A 19158-nucleotide genomic window follows, 5' to 3' on the forward strand; every position below is an offset into this window, starting at 1 on the left:
ATATTGTATAATGTACTTCTCTTTCTCACAATATGCACCTGCACGCACGCCATAGCTGATAATAAACTATTAGCATAGGTGGGTGGCAATTTATTGAAGAGTCTGCTGATGTAATGCTTCATACAATTGATTGGAAAACCTGAAAAAGGACAAACTCAAACTCAAAGGAATTGATTAGATGAATAAATCAGACGTCAGGAAGAAATTCTCAGCACTGCATTGTGTCAAATCTGGATAGTGAGGATGAAATGACATGAATGTATCCATGGGAAAATCATTTAACACATGCACAAAAAGCTAATATTTATTGTCTTCTATGTCTTGAGAAAGTTTAACTGAAATAGTTTTTGGAGATCAGACTCTTATCCTACTTGTTCAGGGGTTTTCTATCATTAGTGGACAGATTTGGCAAAAGAAATCCTCTAAAAAACTATCAGCAGCCCAATCTGCTTCTCCTGACACTCACGTGCTGTTGTACTTTTAGGAAACAAATGTAATTACCCAAATGTGATTTCAGCTCGTGCTCAGTGAGGTTTAAGGTTGAACATCTTTGATGTGACAGAACACGTCTTTACTTAATGGTGCGCAACAACACTTTGGCCTAGTTTGGTCCAGGATCTGTTTTGGACCTGAAAGACAACCTTTTGTGTGTTCTGCTCTCTGATTGGATTGTTAATGTGTCACTCAAGTCACCGTTGTGTCATTTGCATAAGGAGGAGACTATAAATAAGTAACGGCTTAGGAAACGCCTTCCCAGGCACACTCCGCTGATGCAGTCGGGACAAGGGCGACACTGAACTATTGTGTGAAAAGATAGAAGCAAGATGTCTTATAGACCAGCTCCACATTCTTCTTACAAGAAGATGTTTGGCGGGGAGAGAACCTCGACCAGGACCACCTACTCCAGCCGCCAGTTCTCCAGCCCGGTGCGCTCCTCCCGGGTATCCTTCGGTCTCTCCTCCGCCCCGACCATCTACGCAGCGAAGACCCAAAGGCTCCGGAGCAGCGCAGCCATGCCCCGGCTGGCCTCCGAGAACTTGGACTTCTCCTTGTCCGACGCCATAAACAGCGAGTTCATGACGAACCGCACCAACGAGAAGGCGCAGATGCAGTCGCTCAACGACCGCTTCGCCAACTACATCGACAAGGTCCGCTTCTTGGAGCAGCAGAACAAGATCCTGCTGGCGGAGCTGGAGCAGCTGCGGGGCAAAGGCACGTCCCGGGTCGGAGATCTGTACGAGGACGAGATGCGGGAGCTGAGGCGCCAGGTGGACCAGCTCACCAACGAGAAGGCCCGGGTGGAGGTTCACCGGGATAACCTGGCAGACGACATCGACCGGCTGAGAGAGAAGTAGGAGGCGTGGCGCTTCTGTGTTCGCTGCTGTGTGATGAGAAAGAAACTCCATACAGATTTTGTTGTTTTGTGTAGGCCTGTAAATCAGATCAGTTATAATCAGTATGTGCATTCCCCCTCATTCTCCATCAACTGGCTGTGTAGACTTCAATACAGCCTAGACTTTACTCAGTGTCTTGCCAGGCACTGCGCAAAACCTGAACTTGAAGTGCTGCCGCAGCTTTGTGTAGTTCATCTTTCCCTGAAATGTTTTCATGCTGTGAACAAGAAGTGGAGGCAGAAAAGGCAAACAGAGCTGGGGAGGCAGAAAAAAGGGGGACCTGGCTTTTAAGGTGGAAAAGTCCCACTGGCTGTTAAAATAAAATGCCTGCTTTTTGTGTGTCTTTGCAGGTTGCAGGATGAGATAGCCCAGAGGGAGGACGCTGAGGGCAACATGCAGAGCTTCAGACAGGTACAGTATGATTCATCTTATGAAATAAAGCGTTTTCACACTGTTGACATAAGTTAAATCTCTGCCTCTGCCTAGATAGGAGTTTTGCAAAGACAGTGATAATAGGGAATGACCTCGGTTTTCAACAGCAGACGATACTAATGGCTCCTGAGCCCTCCACTGCCCCACCTCCCCCTGCTGTCCCTGGTTATATAAGGGTTTAAAACCTTAAATTGATGACAAGTGAGATTAGATAAATCTCAATTATCCTCTCACTTATGTGGTGTGACTGTCCATTTTCTCTCCTACGGGATCTCTATCTAATTATTGCTCATGAGCTGCAGAGACAGGAATGCACTCTTCTTGATGGCACAACAGCAGATTCTAGCCATGATCCGTAATAGCTGTAGAGCAGAACTGACCCCGGCCTGGTACAAAAGGCCAAGTTGTGGCTGTTGAGTTAAATCAGGCCTGCAACGAGAGGAGATCTTTTTAAGTCTGACTGGTCACACTGAATGAGCTGGACACAAGCACAACAACAGTGTCGACCCAATGTGGTTATCAGAGCGAGAAGACAAGCCACCATGTGATCCCCGCTGTCTCGGTCTGGGAGGGCAACGGCACATAAAAATCTCCCTTGTTATGGGCTTGTCGGATTGTTCCCTCTCACTGGGTTTCATGGTGAATAATGAAGCGATGATGAGTCATGCAAATAGTTTCAAATGGGCAAAAAAAAAGACAAAATACTAAACAGAAATTAGGTGCATTTGCGTAGCTGCAGACATATATAAATGCATATAAGAGTAATCTCCTGTGATTATGAGCTTTTTAGGGCATGCAGTACGTTATCAATACATAGCACCATCTTGACCTTGTCCATATGAATGGCAGGAAGGAAGTCCCTGTTGCCTGTCATGGTGGCACTCAGACAACAATGCAGGGCCCGCAGCCGGCTCCCGCTCAGTCAGGCAGACAGTCACTCTTCCAGCCTCGGGCCTGTTTGGGAAACCCTGCTGAATAGCACACTTTGTTTGTGGCATTAGGGCAGAGGCAAAGCTGCTTCATTTGCTGATACCTCAATTACCAGCCTGCCAACGCCCTGACAAAGCACAGCGGTGTGGTGCCACAGTGAGCTTTTACGTACCAGAGACAGAACGGAATTGAATAGAATTAGAAGGATGTTTTTAATACAATAACATGTTTTACATTATAGTGTTTTTTGTTCATAAGAGAAAATTTGCTTCATGATTTGTTCAGTAAAGTAAAATGGTGAGATGCAATAATTACTGTATCTTAAACCACACAGTAATAGAGCTTCCTGTGGAATAACTAAATTTCTACCAAAAAACAGTAGAGATTTTCAGGTTAAGAATGCAGTTAGGTAACAAATGGGATTATCTTGAATACAGTGCCTCCTTTATTAAATCAAATTCCTTTATATAGAGATGGAAACAATCTCACTGAGATTTCCCAGAAGTAAGAACAGACAAGCATGCGACTATGGAGTTCGATTTGCTTGTTTTGTACAGTAAGTGGCCTCAGGCTCAGTTAAGCAAACCCCATCCTGCCGATCCGCAGTGGTGGGAGAAGTTTTCAGATCCTTTACTTCTGTAAAAGTAGAAATAACTTATTCTAAAAATACTCCACTACAAGTTAAAGGCCTGTATGCAAAGTAAAAGTAAGCTGAATTATACTTAAAGTATCAAAAGCAAAAGTACTCATTATGTTGAAACACTAATAAAGTGTTATATTATTTTTATATTATTAATTATATTTTTTGTAAATTATTACATAATAATACAATAGTAATTTGTCAATATGTAGCCAATTTTATTATATGAGCTCATCAAATGTTTTGCGTGTACAATCGTAATCTGAAAAGTAATTAGAAACTATAAATGTAGTGGAGTAATATTGCCCTCTCAAATGTAGAAGGAGTAGAACTATAAGTTACTTTCCACTGCGGCCAATCTGCCTGTGATGTAGTCCAGGACTGTGGCCTAAAAGGTGCTGCAGTGAATACAGCACATGAAAATCACGAGAAAACACCTAATTGTGGTCTGCAGTGACACTTGTCGTCTCGTGTCTACAGCTGATTTTTATTGGCTGCATGTGTTTGTGACATTCACTACACAATGGGTCATTTTGTGTAAGTGGGTGTGAGTGCGCCTGTACAGCATATAAAAGAGCATTTCTTTTCTATGTCAGCAAACACATAATGTATTATTCATGTCACCTTCACCTTCACCTTATTAAGAGTCAGTGTCACAACACAGGATGTGGACAATGCTGCCCTCACCAGACTGGACCTGGAACGGAAGGTCGAGTCACTCCAGGATGAAATCAACTTCCTCAAGAAGTTGCATGATGAGGTAAGCTTCCTTTTTTTGTGTCTAAAGCTGACTCAGTCTACTGCAGAAACACTGCACATGTGCTGCTTAACAAGCTAAACAACAACCCCAATAAATACTGGGCCAAATAGTTTGAGGTTTTTTTTTGTTAATCTGTCCAGACTACCAAATCGGTAGGGTTCAATGTATCAGAGCCATTTTAATGCAGCCAGGATGGTCATAGAAAAGTATACACAAGGATGTTAAAATAAATTGTTTACGTACTCATAATACTGTCCTCAACGTATGTCATCTGAGTAGGCAAAACTTGTATTTGTACATGCCAGTTCTATTGATTCTCTTGCAGGAAATGCTGGAGTTGCAGAATCAGATGCAGCAGCAGCAGCATGTGCAGGTGGACATGGAGATGGCTAAACCTGACCTGACAGCTGCTCTGAGGGACGTCCGTCTGCAGTATGAGAACCTGGCCTCCAAAAACATCCACGAGTCCGAGGAATGGTACAAATCCAAGGTAAGGATCTTCCACAAAGTTGGAGATTATTTAATCTGGTGAAATTAAAAAAATGTAACATGATAAATGGACAGTAACTTGAATATAATCCCCCATTCTCTTTATTTCAGATACATAAAATCACATGACTACTTGTATGTCACAGCGATTACCTGTAGTGATGAACACACAGCAAATTGTCACCCAATTCCCCTTAGCTCTACAAAGCATTTTAGTTTCTTTCAGCTCTTTGTTTTGGTTTTCTGGCCCGTAACTTTACTATTTTGGTTCAGTTTTCATGGTGAACAGTGAGGGGCATATAGCAGCTAAGGAGACAGATATTTCCCACAGGAGCTGGTGGAGACCAAAAACAGAACTAAAAGTAGAATGAACATTGGATTTACATTCGTCAGGTGGCCATAAACTGCAACTCCAACTCCAAATGAATGATAACATTGCTCCTTATCCGCTGGATTTGTAAATAGGTAACTGTTTGCTAACAAATTCTCCATATCAACATAAAAGGTGAAAATGCGTCAGTGAGCTTGTTTCTACAGCCCCCATGTGGCCAAAAAATCAACCAGTGCAGGTTTCAATTAAATGCAAGTATTCTTTTTTTTCTGCCAAAATACTGAAAAGCAGTGCAGTAAAGTAGAATCTTTCTTTCTTTATGACCGTCGAACATTGGCTTTAAAACTTGAAACTGCTTCAACCACCACACTGCAGTGTAACGCCTGCAAGTCTTCTTCGTGGCCACATCTTTCACAATTTACCTGCTTCACGCTATCTACCATATTCACTCTCCCTCAACCTCTGACTCATCATTTATTGAACAGATGATTTCTCAGTTTTTCCTCCCTCTCTCTCTGTTATGTCACTGTGGTTGCCAGTTTTCTGACCTCACCGAAGCGGCAGCCAGGAATAACGAAGCTTTGAGAGTGGCCAAGCAAGAGGCCAATGACTATAGACGCCAAGTTCAGGCACTTACTTGTGAGGTGGATGCCCTTAAAGGAACTGTGAGTATGCAACATTAGGCTTACACTGTATTATACAAGATAATGATGCAAAAAAAAACCTAATGTCAATCCACATATAGTTGGAGTTGAACAAATGGAGCACAAAAAGTACAGAAAATAAGCTGCAAGCATTATATCCAGTGAGAGTTTATTTTCACAGGTCACAGAGCAAAAAATCACTCCAGTATTTTATTTTAATTTGAAACGAGTTATTTTCACTGCCTAAGTGTCATTTTGTTCCCTCTTGGCTGCCGTCCCAGAATGAGTCCTTGGAGCGCCAGATGAGAGAGGTGGAGGAGAACTTCTCCCTGGAGACAGGCGGTTACCAGGACACCATCGGCCGTCTGGAGGAGGACATTCACAACATGAAGGACGAGATGGCCCGCCACCTCCGCGAGTACCAGGACCTCCTTAATGTCAAGATGGCCCTGGACATCGAGATTGCCACCTACAGGAAGCTGCTGGAAGGAGAGGAGAGCAGGTGATGGATGATGGACAGTCATCTAACTCACAGATATGCATATAAACATTCATTACATGTCACGAAGACACATATGTTGATTTGTGGACTGTACTTTCTCCATTTTCAGAATCTCCACCCCTCTGCCAAACTTCTCGTCTCTAAACCTGAGAGGTAGGATCATGTTCTGCATGTTGATTTCACAGCAGGAATGTTAGTATTGGTTCTTACATTGCCAGTTAATAATACAACACATTATTTTATATTTTTTTTAGAAACAATGATTGATTCCAGACCTCATATTGAAAGCACAACAACCAAGAAGGTTCTCATCAAGACCATTGAGACCCGGGATGGTCAGGTAGAATCCACTTAGAGTGATTTTCAATCAGTGAAGTTATTTTCTGATGGTCATTTGAGCTCAGACACACAACTCATCGCCTTTTCTCTGTCCTCTACATCCTTGTTCAGGTGATCAACGAGTCAACCCAGAACCACGATGACTTGGAGTAACAATGTCTTTGTCTTTTCCAAACAATCAACTAAAGCAATACGAAGAAACACACTTCAATGGGGCTACAAGCAAGCAAAGAAACCAACAACACACAAAAAGCAAACAGCTTCTGAAAGTGCCTTTATATGTGATGAACCAGTAAGCCTGTTAGTTGACACAGACTGTATTTTGCTTCCTACTCTGCTGAAAGTATTATCTTTTGTCACATTTGTTTAGACACAATAATGAAATCAGCATAACATAGAAATCCTTATTGAGGTCTACAAAAATCTTTCTTTGTAACCAAAGTAGTATTTTTGATCAGTACAGCATGCACACTCCAGGAAATCTGTATGCTAAAGATGTCACAATTGCCTGTACGCAGCAATAAACCATTAAGACAGTAACTCAGTACTGTGCACGAGGTGTAATACTTTGCAACACATTATGATAATGAGGTAGCATCAGGTAAAACAGTTCCTCACATGAAAAAAACGGGAAATTGTCATCATTTGAAGTAATGCATGAACTGTAAACACATTTGCAAGTAATTAAATTGTGAAATCAGTTTTAAAATCTTAAATTTTCTCGCTGAGGAATGATTTCCTGATTTGGAGACTAAAGTCTCCAGCTTTATTAATATGATGGCAATGATTTTTTTGTTTTTGAAAGCAGATACAAGAAACTAAAGACTAGAATAAATATACATTTTATTGTTGGACATGAGTGGATTCAGGCAGTGGTAAAATAATCAAAGGTTGTCCTCACTGACAGTTGACCTGCATGATGTCAGGCAAATAACATTGATAGGATACTCATAATACATGTAGGGACATTATTTTTCAATCACTGCTATCTAAAGGGAGGTCATCCGAAAGGTGGTAGGGATTCAGGACAGTTGTTTCTCATTCAAGAGCTTGAGCAGGGTCCTTCAATTGATCTCCCAGCTCACCACACCCTGCTGCCCGTAACCTAAAGGAATTTACAATCCAGTGCAACACCAGCACGGACTGTGACTATCAATGTCATCTATCAATGTCCCAGGTACATTACCAGCCTTTTAGCAGCCTCGACTCTGTCTTCCTAAAAAGGAGGACAGAGTCAAGTCATACAGTGTAGACAGAAGTAACAATAGTATAATTATGATATGGAGAAATGTTTGCCAACTGCTGTTTCCAAGGTCAAGAGTGAAGCCTACATGGACGAGTTGAGAAAAAAAAAGGAAATTTGAACATCTACAACTCCATCACAGCTGGGCAAATTCCATCTAATGATGAAGATCATGTGACATGATTGAAAGCTCCAGAAAGGCTGCTAAATTGAATATATAAATAAATAAAATACATTTCATCATTACAAAATGATGATCTATCACATGTGATTTGTTCAAATGTGTAAACATGTTGTATAAGAAGGTCATCAGATTTATGCATCAGTAATAATAATCAAATAGTTGAATACAATAATATAATTTTGAAATAAGCCATTCTGCTGCAGACTTTGCAGCTGTACTTTTATTTAAATAAGATTCTGAATGCAGGACTCTGTATTTGTGTCGTTTTACATTGTTGTATTGCTACGCTTACTTAAGAAAAGCATCTGAGTACCTCTTCCACCACTGAATGAAATACAGATGACATTCAGCCAAAAAGTGTAACACGCTTGACAAAATTACTTTTTATAATTACAAAATTACGCTCCTTTACAGGTCACAAGTCCCTTGTTGTTGAGATATGGCTGTATAGAAAATACAAGAGACGCCTTGGTCAGAACCAGTCTACTGGTTTGTAGATGAAAGGGGACAGATATTGATGCACCTCTGACTAAAAACGGTTCCACACATCAAATGATCAACCTCTGAATTCACTGAGAACCTGCTGTACTCGACTGCCATCTGTCGGTGGTAATGTCAATTGAACTACCTCCAGTGGTAGGTCATTTCCAGCAAGCTATGTTTTGTCTCAAGTAGCCAGAAGCTTCATTAAATCACATTTTAATTTAGAAGTTAAATGTGACCCCGGTCAAATCTCGCGATAATTTATCCCAGATCCGTTAAAACCGTGATTTTAACAAAGGGAATCTACGGGTATTTTTGATTATTATAAACCATATAACCCCTATTTAAGTCAGTGCAGTTGGATTTCTGCTCATTTTAATAATCCGGCATACTTGCTAGTTAATTAATGTCGCTTGTTTTCGCCGTCCTGCCCCGAGAGATCAGCGTGTTTGTCGACAGAGCAACTTTCTCCATGTGACGTGTTTGTCGGAGGAAACACTAGCCGAGGGAGATGCCGACATGACCCGTTTAAACTCTGTTTTTCGGTTGTTTAATCATTTTGGTATCTTGCTGTCATTTAACTTAGCTAAAAATGAAGTTAGAAGCTAACGGTTTGTGAATGACAGAGGTGGGTGTGTTTCCCCCCCCCCCCCCCAGCGCTTTGTTAGTTGGATTTGGCGAGTAGAACTAAAATGGAGTCAAGTTTCAACAGGTTTTGAGTAAGATGAAACTCAAGGTAACCGATTCCGACTGAAGCTTTTAACCTTTTTGGTGATGGGCTCGGTGACTTCTGCTCTAACAAGGACGAGAAACGCGTTGGTGAAAGTGGGTTCAGAGCCGGAGAACCATGACCCGGAGAGAAGCCAGTCAGCTCCGGAATCGGACCGGGCCAGGAAGAAGAGCGCGCGGTTCAACGTCGCGAGTCAAACCGGACGGCAGAGTTCCCGCCAGTCGCTGTCCGAGGTGCTGAGCAGACAAGACTCAGACGGAGGCAAACAAACGAAGAAAAAGACTTCTGAAGGCCAACAGAGCGGTGAGTTGAACAGTTACTGAGCATGTACCGTGAGAGGAGGAACACAGGTCTCCCTACTTTTTAAATTTGTCCCATAAAAGTTACCGAACTGTTGAAGTAATGGGCATTTTACACTTAAGTGCATAATAATAAACAGTGGTGGAAAGTAGCCTAACATATACAAACACACACACACTCAAGTACTGTATGTTTTGAGGTACTGTTTCATGCTACTATAGTTACTTTTCATATTACAATTTTAAAACGCACGATCAGTTTATAGAAGATGATACCACTGACATATATATATATGTTACGATGATAAAATATTGTAATAATAGGCCTTTAGCACTGACACTTTACACACGGTTGAAATACTCCCTTATAATGAAATCTCTTGCTTATAAAACTTTACCACTTTCTAATAAGGCACCCTTTGTCAAGGTTTTATAAGTTATAACTAATGGTTCTGTTAATAGGTATTAAATCATTTACTAATGCAGTTATAAGCCATTGAAATTATAGCAGTGACAGGGGCCATGTTTGCCGCCTAATGAATGGTTTTACTTATGATACATCTTGTTTCTAGTACTTCTGTACTACAAGTATACTTCAAGTACAGTATCTAAAATTGTACTTAAGTACAGTACCTGAGTGCTGAAATGCAGTGTACTCATGCACTTCATCTATGTTTGGCTTTGTACTTGTTTGAATTGATCATTACCTGAAGGTCATAGTGCACACTCTTTTGATGAGTGAATGCCAATAAAAGTAGGCTACCATGGTGATAGATGGCAACTTAGTAAGCCATTTTAGCAAATCCAGTAAGAACTTTTTCTGTTCTTCTCTCATGAAACTGATATTTCTCAGTTTATGGGAGCACCATGGCCTCAGATACAGCCTTTGTGTTACTTTATACTGCACATCTCTGTGGTTCAGTTCATGGATTTATCTGTAGATGAGAGCAACTGTTCACTTCAGAGGATTGCTGTGAATATGCTACTGGAAAAAAGGTATTCACTGAATGAATGCTGAGCTCTTTGAAGGCCAGCCTCAATGCAACATATCTCCACTACCAAAGCATCTCTTTGATGTTTGAGGTGTCCCCCAGACTGAAATAAACCAAATTACAGTCCTATTAATTTGAACAAACTCACACGTGAAACTGCAATTTTGCCGAGATGTGTTACGTTGTTTTTATTGGAAATATGGTACAATGTTTTACTGGATCAACATGAGTGAATGCACACCAGAAATTAGGTGCAGGCCATGGTGAATGACTGCACACTAAGTTCCAATGATTTAATTGTATCACCAACGAACGACAACACTTTGTCTTTTTCAAGGAAAGTCAAGCAGAGTTGTGATTTGTATTTATTTTCAGTAAATCTGTTTACCATAAATGAGTGCAGTCCAGCTGAAATTTGCAGTGCAGCTTGTAAAAATCCACTTTAATTGTTGTCATAAACTCAACATTTTATTTTTATTCCTTAAAACTTAATGTTTTGGGGTTTTTTTCTTTTTTGTTTTTTTTACAGTTTTGTCCTTTGTGTTACTCATTGTTTCCCTCAGTTCATCCTGTTTATCTTCAACTCTCTTCACTGCTTTCACCTCTAGTTCCAACTCCCTGCATATCTGTCCCAGAGGAAAATACCTCTCCCTGGCTGACACCTAAAATACCATCTGTACTGTGGCGTTTCCATGACTGTATGACAGTGTAGACTCCCGTTGAGTTTCCTCCCTGGTCCCCAATGATCTTCATGTGTGTTGAGGAGTCTCCTCTCTGACTCTCAGCTCGATGTACACTCATCTGCTTCCTCCTGAGGAACAAAACACTGACACCTACCTCCTGATCAGCTTATCTGGTTGGGTCCCTCCAGTGTCACACGGTCCCCGTGGTGTAGAGATCTCAAATACTGCTTAGTTCTGAAGACTGCAGAGGACATTTTGACATCAGCTCGAACAACTTTACGCTATGGCTCTTATCTGAGCTGCCATACCAAATGAGACCACACACCCCCACAATTAAGATAGATGGATCATTTTAAACAGTGTCAAGGCTGTTGCAGCTACCCAGAATACATGACCAGTGCAGCAGGAGCTTCATGGGAAATGTCTCACAGTCCCATATTCAGGTGTAAATATAAACTACTGGAGAGATTCTATAATAACAGTGATTTTGAAGAGCTGCAATTACCCTGCAGTTGATTGCAATACTGGCACAAGAACTAGGTCATATTCAGAGTTTTCTGTACAAGCGTACAAGGAGCTGGAGTCGCTCTCAAAGCGTACATTAGTCATACTGAATGTTTTTTTAATAGATAGCACATTTGGATGAGAAACAGCGAACGTAAAGTTGTGTTTGAGACTGTAGTGTCACACATTTGTAAGGGCAAAGATTGGAGCAGATCTGCAGTCTTGTCGGAAGGAATCATTGAGACTTCTTTCAATGGCCTTATTCATGCGTGAATTCATGTGCCACTGTTTTGAGCAGTCATAGACTTTACGAAAAGCTCCATTTTGTTTTGCCGATCGAGTATTTATTTATTCTACATACAGTATTTAACATTTTGGTAACACTTTACTTTAAAGCATTTGTAAGCAGTATATAAACATTTAATACATTGGTTATTACACACTATAATGTAGTTGTAAGAGATATAAGGACACTTGTGTTGTGTAAGTGTTTATTAATGTATGGTATTTGCCAGCAATCATGACTTTTCCTATGAAGACATATTTTCCATTATTACAACTGTTTTACTATATTATCATTCATTATCTTTGTATACACCATCCTCACCTTATGGGAGCCCACAGGATGAGTTATAGTTGTAGACAAACACATTAGTAAACACTTACATCTGCTTTCAGTTACATTACAGTGTGTTATAAATCATTTATTAAATGTTTATATACTTATGCTAAAAGGGGGACATAAAGTGAAGTGTCACCAACATTTGCAGAAGATGATGAAGTTTAATCTTCATGGTATGAATTCACATCAGGCACTGAAGGAAACCCTTCATAAATGTGTTCATATCGTAGGTAATGCAATAGATGATTAGTGGAATTGCAGAATAATGTATATTACTGTATCCACTACTATATGATGATGCATGCGTCATTAATAAACTGGCCAATGGGCTGGAAATGTATTTTGTAATTGGATACTACAGTAGATCTAATGGGAAAAGATAAAAAGATAATACAGTATAGAGGCAACACAAATCAATGACTAATGTGTTGAAAATGTAATAATATAACAAGTCTATTGAAAAGTCTGTTGATCAGTGGCTCTAATTTGGTTAAGAGCTGAATAAACATTTGAGTGTGTAAAATGCAGTTACAAATTCAAAGTTTGAACGATTTTTATTCCAAAAGTCCTTGGTAAATAGGGTTTGGTGTGTATGTGTGAATCAGTGGGTCATTGCTCAACAAACTGTTAAATTTTAATGGACAAAATGCTTAACTTTTCACAACCTATTCTTACACATCACGTCCTGTCTGTAAGAACATGAATGACAACAGTTTCTGCTTTCATGTTTACACAAAAGCACATTACTTCCAAAATTAAGCTATGAGACAACAAAACAATACAGAACAATCCATATGCTGCTGTAATAATGCAAATTTCCCCGCTGAGGGATTAATAAAGGATTATCTTATCTTATTTTATTACAGGCCCAGTGACATGTGATGCAGCTGTGTCATAAGTAATTGATATCAATTTAAAATGACACTGGATGCAGCAAGTGTGCCCCATATGGCAAATATGTGTTCAATCTATTCCTTCATCTTCACATCTCATCCTTTCATCTCTGCCTCACAGTAGGAGGAGGACCTATAGAGCAAGTGAAGGAAGAGAGGAGGCATAAATAAGGAACCAGAAAAAACTCTAGTCCATCTTTAGTGTATACTTTGGCAGCTTTATGTCATATGAATTATAGTCATATGTAACAAAATGTTACATTCAATACCAACATTTTGTGTCAGTACAGGAGGTAGTGTGTGGAGGTCAGGCAGCGGGATGGCTATTTAAACTTTGCTCCTTCAACATGGGTGGCTTCGGTTCACATCTGCTATCATATATCTGGTCGGTCTTATCATTTGTGATATTCACCCATGCTCATAATCTTTTCCTAACCTTAAAGATGCCCCGTGGAGTTTCGGACCACAATTAGCGCTATGGAGCAATGCTTTATGAGTGGGTCCTCATTTGTGATTTCACACTATTCCACTGATCTACAGGTGGCTAGTGCTAGTGTTTTATGCGGAAGGAAATGCATTCAAAACGTTTGTTAGACCTCAAGCATTCACACAATGTATTTGGTGACACTTAACGTCAACCTTTTCCTTAGTTCCTTTGTTGCTAAGTTTTAACTATACCTTATAAAATAGTTGCCACAAGCAGTTATTGTAGGAATAGCCAATTGAAATACATTTAGAACGAATTTGGTTGGGACGTAGTGACATGTTTTTATGCAGTTTTTTTTTCTCAGAATCAGCAAATGTGTTTGAAGGTGTCTGCAAAATATGCTGTCGGTGAACATGTTGCAGAGTTGTTTGACATGAATGTTAATTACCTATGTGTGTTTTGCTATTGTAGAATAGCTGCATTTCAACATTCGTACGGAATAAGGTTTGTTTGTAAGAGATGATGCTACTTTTCCATAGAGGCTGTATAAAGTTAAGGATATCACTGTCTTTTTATATGCATTTTAACTATTGAAAAAATCATTTGTAACTGAGCACATGATGTACTGAATTAGGTGTTGTTTTTACAATCAACACCCATGGCAAGTGTTTAGCTCTGGTGTATAAGCTGCTCCACTGATGTGTGGCCTCTGTGACCAGTGTAATAATTTGCAGTCTGCTGTGTCTCCAACACTACATGTGTGACATTTTCCTAAAAAGAGCAGAACGGGTGTATTTTTCTTACTCCATCTAAATAACACAGATTAGTTGCTTTGGTGTATTGGGAGGAGGATGTCTGGTGTGTGTAAGATGCCTGGTCCTAATCAAAAGGCTTACATTTGTTTGCTCTGCTCACCCAACTGGTTGTGCCTCTTTGATGTGGAACCATGCTGGTGCAAAAATCATTAGATAAACTTGTGCACTATATAGCTCAAGATTTTTTCCCCCTTCGTTTTCTTCACGGTCTTGGTGCAGCAGGATTCAGATGACTGTTCATGTAGCTCTCTGTTTTGTCAGCTCATTTCCCTCAGGTTTCCAACACAGGCTAACATTACCCTTAAAGGTGCTTCTAATGAGTATTTAGCAGGGGAAAAGGCAAGCTCCCTGGCACCCTGTGTGTCTTAATTACATGACTGTGTCACTGTGGTGACAGTGGTGTGGGGACTCACAAAATGTCTGTCGTTCCACAGTCTAGGGGAGACCTCTAATGAGCTTGTTTTTCTGTCTGATTGCGTAGTTGTTGTCTTGAATCGTTTTGTGCTACTGGGACAGATTACACAATCAAAAAGCCCCTGAACTGATGTTATGCTTGGATGAATCACACAATAAAATGACCGTTAAATGTCAGTTTATAAAGTGTAGGACTACAATCCGGTCAGTTATTGTAGTGATTTTCATTTATAATATTTATTTATTTTATTTACTTATCTGAGATTTAAATACATAGATTTATTGGATGGGACCTTTACTCACAACAAATAAAAATGGGACTGTTTAAGAATTGGGATTAATTTGGTGCAAGAGGCTATTTCTAATCCCCCAAGTTAGTCCTCACCTCCCCTTTATCTTCACGACTAATGAATGTCTATTGGTGATGGCCTGTCCTCGTGTTTGATGACCAGATCAAAGGTTGAGCGATACTCAATGGACATAGAGCAAAAACAAGCAGGTGTGTTTTTGTGCCAACAATAAACTGTAGCATCGGTTTGTTAAAAAACAGCTAAAGTTTATTTCTAAAACAGTCACAAGAAATTCACATAGACGTACCTTTTAAACATCCCATCGAAACTGAATGAGAGCTGTCTGTTTTGCATTATTGCACAGATGTAGGTGAGGAAAACAAACACTGAAAATATCACAGTAAAATAACTTCAGTATACATACTATAAAAAACACACTAGAGTAATGAGTGTTATTTGCCATATTAACCCATTGTCATCCTCTGTGTAATGTATGCAATGTGTGTCTGAAAGGTCTTCCCGTTGCCTAGTGACAGTGACGTCACCCTGGTATTGACCCTTGAAGAAAATGGATCTTGACAAGGACTCAACAGATGTATGGGTATAGGATTCACCTCTCAGAGCAGCTGTTGTACTTCATGCTGCTTTTGAAATGTGCTCTGGCATTAAAAACAACATCCATCTGATTATATATTGTATATTTTGCTCGACAAGTGTGAACCAAAAATCTTGGCGCACACTTGGTATCTGTGTTGTCATGCTGTATCAGCAGCCCTGAGTCACACCTATACCACTAAAATTTGTAATTGCATGAATTTATATCCATCTAACTTAAATTGAAATGCACACACCATCTATAAAAGTAATCTTGTTTGAAACAACTAGGGTATTGCATAAAATAGAAAATGTATTTGATGAACAGAATTGAAATTTGTGAATAAGATGACAATTTCTGTTTTTCTCTGTCTCATTCATTATTCTGCCACCAGCAGTTGGTTTCAGTTGAACATTCTGTTGCTACTAGCAACCGCTACTGGCAGAGTTCCATAGCAGTTACAGTTTAACTGACATTGTTACATCCACCATTTTGTCAGATCTGTGACCAAGCAAACGTTGACAATCTTTTATCTACTCCCCAGATGTCCAAATGTTGGATAGTGTGACCATATTTTCGAACCCCCAAAGCGGGACCCTTAAGTGTACCGCAGGTTCACACATGCAAACATGTATGTGCGCTTATGCACACACCATAGGCATTTTCATCAGGATGGGGGGACAATTATTTCAGCGCTTAGCACACCTACCAAGGGTATCTTTCAACACCGTGGATACCGGCCAAATGCAGAATTTTTGTTTCCGGCTACTTTACGAAGGAAGGAGTAAGCCTTCTGGAGCTTTTTAGAAAAGACTGACTTTCTCTGCGGCATGACAACTAACCTTTAGCATGCTGATCTTAGACTCATAGGCTAGCAACAACGACACATTGATTGATTGACACACAGAACATGATTAATGTTAGCGCTGAAAACAAGTATAATATTATAATTATTTCAATTATGGGGACAATTTGGTAGTGAATGTTGAAAATCGGGACGTTTTAGTGTTTTACAGATATTTGTCAGGACTCGGGACACACAGCTTTAAACCGGGCAAATCCCGGACAAACCAGGATGTATGGTCATGTGATTTTGGCCTGAGGGTGGTGCCAGAGGAAAGCTGTGGCACCACCTGAAATGTATAAATGGAAAGGGTTTATGCTGTGAGAAGTATGTATGTGCTCAGTAAGTTTCAGTGCAATGTGCTCATTAAAATGTCTTGTGCAATTGTGAAAATGTTGACCTCATTGTAGCGTTGAGGAAAGTTGGTCACCAAATACATTAGGGTTAGTTTTCTGGGGACTATGAGTATCTACAGCAAACTTCATGGGAACTCGCAAAGTTGACAGTGTGACCCACTAGGTCTCGGTGAGGCTAGACAAAAATCTCTTGCAGTATCCAAAATGTAAAGTTCATCCTTTGGGGAGTTTCCAATTAATTTGGGGGCAATTTGCCCAGTAGATCGTGATATTTCTTGTGTACAGGTGAAAAACCTGGCCTCATGGTGGCACTTGGCTACCATAAACATTAGGATTCATCCTCCACTGTCTATGAATGTAAGAATCTTGCTGTTGACTAAACAGACTGACAAACTGGCAAACTGCTCAACGCCTCCACCATCCTTACATTAGTACCTATTGAAGCTTTTAACAGAAGGTTCTGTGAGCCTGCATTGCCATCGCTTTTCAAAGTAATATATAAAGTTGCAGAACATCATGTAGCCTTCTAAAGCATCATGAAAATAAAAGCAGAAGCACACTCCTTCAGTTAAGTGTATTATGTAATCGCCTCTCTAACTTCTATAACCCCAAATGCATTAAATGGGAAGCTCTGAACATACTGCAGCAAACTTTGAGCATGATATAGACACAAACAGACACCTACTCTCATGGAATAAAGTCTCAAAGAAAATCTTGCCCTTTAGCACCTTTCTACTTCTTAATTAATGTCCGGGTAATTACACACATTATTTTAGACTCACTATTCAAGGATGACTTTAATATTGGTGACAGGCCTCTGCAGTAATATGGTAATATCATTATTGACACAACTGTGGCCTGAACAGGCTGTTCATATTTAAATGTAGCAAACAAGGGCTTAAAAGGCACCAGTTTGAGCCTTTAAAATGGTTACCTGGGAGTCTGCTGACAAAAGGAAAGAATAATAAAGTACAATATACCCACACATGCCCTCATTAACATAAAAGCTACCCTGGATCAGGCGGGCACTTGATGTTGCACAGTGAGAGTGTTGCAAAATTAGGATCCTCACAAATTGCTATACAGTATGAATTAGAGGCTGGGGAGAGCAGGGTGACGGGAGAAGGAGAGGATAAAGAGCTCTTACTGCAGCTTGCAAACAAAATGAGATGGAGTGTAATTATCTAACATGTGCATAATGTGTCCACTGGAACTGCACTGAGTGACTCAAACTGGCTCTGTTATAGTTGGATAGATCACCTGATTGTGATCAGTGTACTTTTCTCCAGACACTTTTACAGCTACATCGCTCAGAAATCATGCATTAATTACTGTCTATCATACTATACTGTATGTTCTTGTTTGACACATCAAGGATTATTCAATAACACTCACCCTTTGAGATCACACAGTCATTTCAATGTTTTATCACTCATCAGAGTACAATTGCAATGTTTTGAAGTAGGTGTTACCACTGAAATTTGTAGCCACACAGATATCATGAACATTTATTAACTGTTTATTAAAGTGGGGACGTGTTAATGCTTTTAAATCCCGTCTTTGTTTCACATTGCTCTGATCTAAACAACATATATTTTATAAAGAACCTTATTTAACATTATGATACAAAATACAAGTGGGAAAAAATGACTGTGTATTCCTAGAGAAAAATAAGTTAAATAAGTTAATAAGTTACCAACAACAAGGCTACAACAACCATAAGCAGTAATAGTACATAAACATAAATGGGTAAAGATAATCAAATAAAATAAGTTTACACTTCAGGAGTCAGTACATCAAGTTTCGACTTGAAATAACTAGAATTAAAAAAACAATTGCATCATAAATAATTTACAAATTGAGACACAATCAACGAAACAGACAGATGACCAATTGGGTGACAAACAATTATTTAATAAATAAATATAACACAAAATCTTGATCAAAGACATTTTGACATAGCGTGACATAGTTTTTGTATTGGCCGGTGTGTATCCGCTAGTAAAGAAGAAAATTATTCTTAAACTAATTTATATTTATATAAATATATAATTATAAACTTAAATATATTTATGAAATTAAGGAGGGTTTCTGGTTTTTCCATGTACATGTGTGAGTATGATATTTACCCATAATGATAATAATATTAACCATGTAATTTCTTTAGAGAGATTATCTAAACTAGAATTTGGAGCAAGTCGAATGTTGGGATTTTTTAAAATTTTTAAACATCATTGATCATGGCTGTTACTAGAAAAGTAGCTCACGGAAAGAGCAGCGAGGGAAAAGAGCAGAACAAACACAAAGAACATACTTGATATTA

At 39.5% G+C, this 19158-nt stretch overlaps 2 protein-coding genes across 2 annotated transcripts in view; both read left to right on the top strand.

Annotated features, from left to right (window-relative positions):
* Positions 1 to 824: 824 nt before the first annotated feature.
* On the top strand, positions 825 to 6984 carry LOC139296753 (vimentin-like). Its single transcript, XM_070919252.1, has 9 exons — positions 825 to 1351; positions 1745 to 1805; positions 4061 to 4156; positions 4482 to 4646; positions 5516 to 5641; positions 5902 to 6122; positions 6232 to 6275; positions 6377 to 6462; positions 6573 to 6984. The coding sequence occupies exons 1-9, from the start codon at positions 825 to 827 to the stop codon at positions 6612 to 6614; spliced, it is 1368 nt and encodes a 455-aa protein (XP_070775353.1). The 3' UTR covers positions 6615 to 6984.
* A 2161-nt stretch (positions 6985 to 9145) lies between these two features.
* LOC139296365 (dual specificity calcium/calmodulin-dependent 3',5'-cyclic nucleotide phosphodiesterase 1A-like) overlaps positions 9146 to 19158 on the top strand; it is an 83822-nt gene continuing 73809 nt past the window's right edge. The window contains exon 1 of the mRNA XM_070918750.1: positions 9146 to 9404. Coding sequence (XP_070774851.1) covers positions 9146 to 9404 — 259 coding nt within the window. The remainder of the gene's footprint in view (positions 9405 to 19158) is intronic.

The sequence above is a fragment of the Enoplosus armatus genome, chromosome 14, assembly GCF_043641665.1.
Source record: "Enoplosus armatus isolate fEnoArm2 chromosome 14, fEnoArm2.hap1, whole genome shotgun sequence".
In the NCBI taxonomy this organism is placed as follows: Eukaryota; Metazoa; Chordata; class Actinopteri; order Centrarchiformes; family Enoplosidae; genus Enoplosus; species Enoplosus armatus.

Coding starts and splice junctions, on each gene's coding strand:
- LOC139296753 (XM_070919252.1), top strand. CDS start 825: ATGTCTTATAGACCAGCTCCACATTCTTCTTACAAGAAGATGTTTGGC. Junction 1,352..1,744: donor ATCGACCGGCTGAGAGAGAA/GTAGGAGGCGTG, acceptor GTGTCTTTGCAG/GTTGCAGGATGAGATAGCCC. Junction 5,642..5,901: donor TGGATGCCCTTAAAGGAACT/GTGAGTATGCAA, acceptor CTGCCGTCCCAG/AATGAGTCCTTGGAGCGCCA.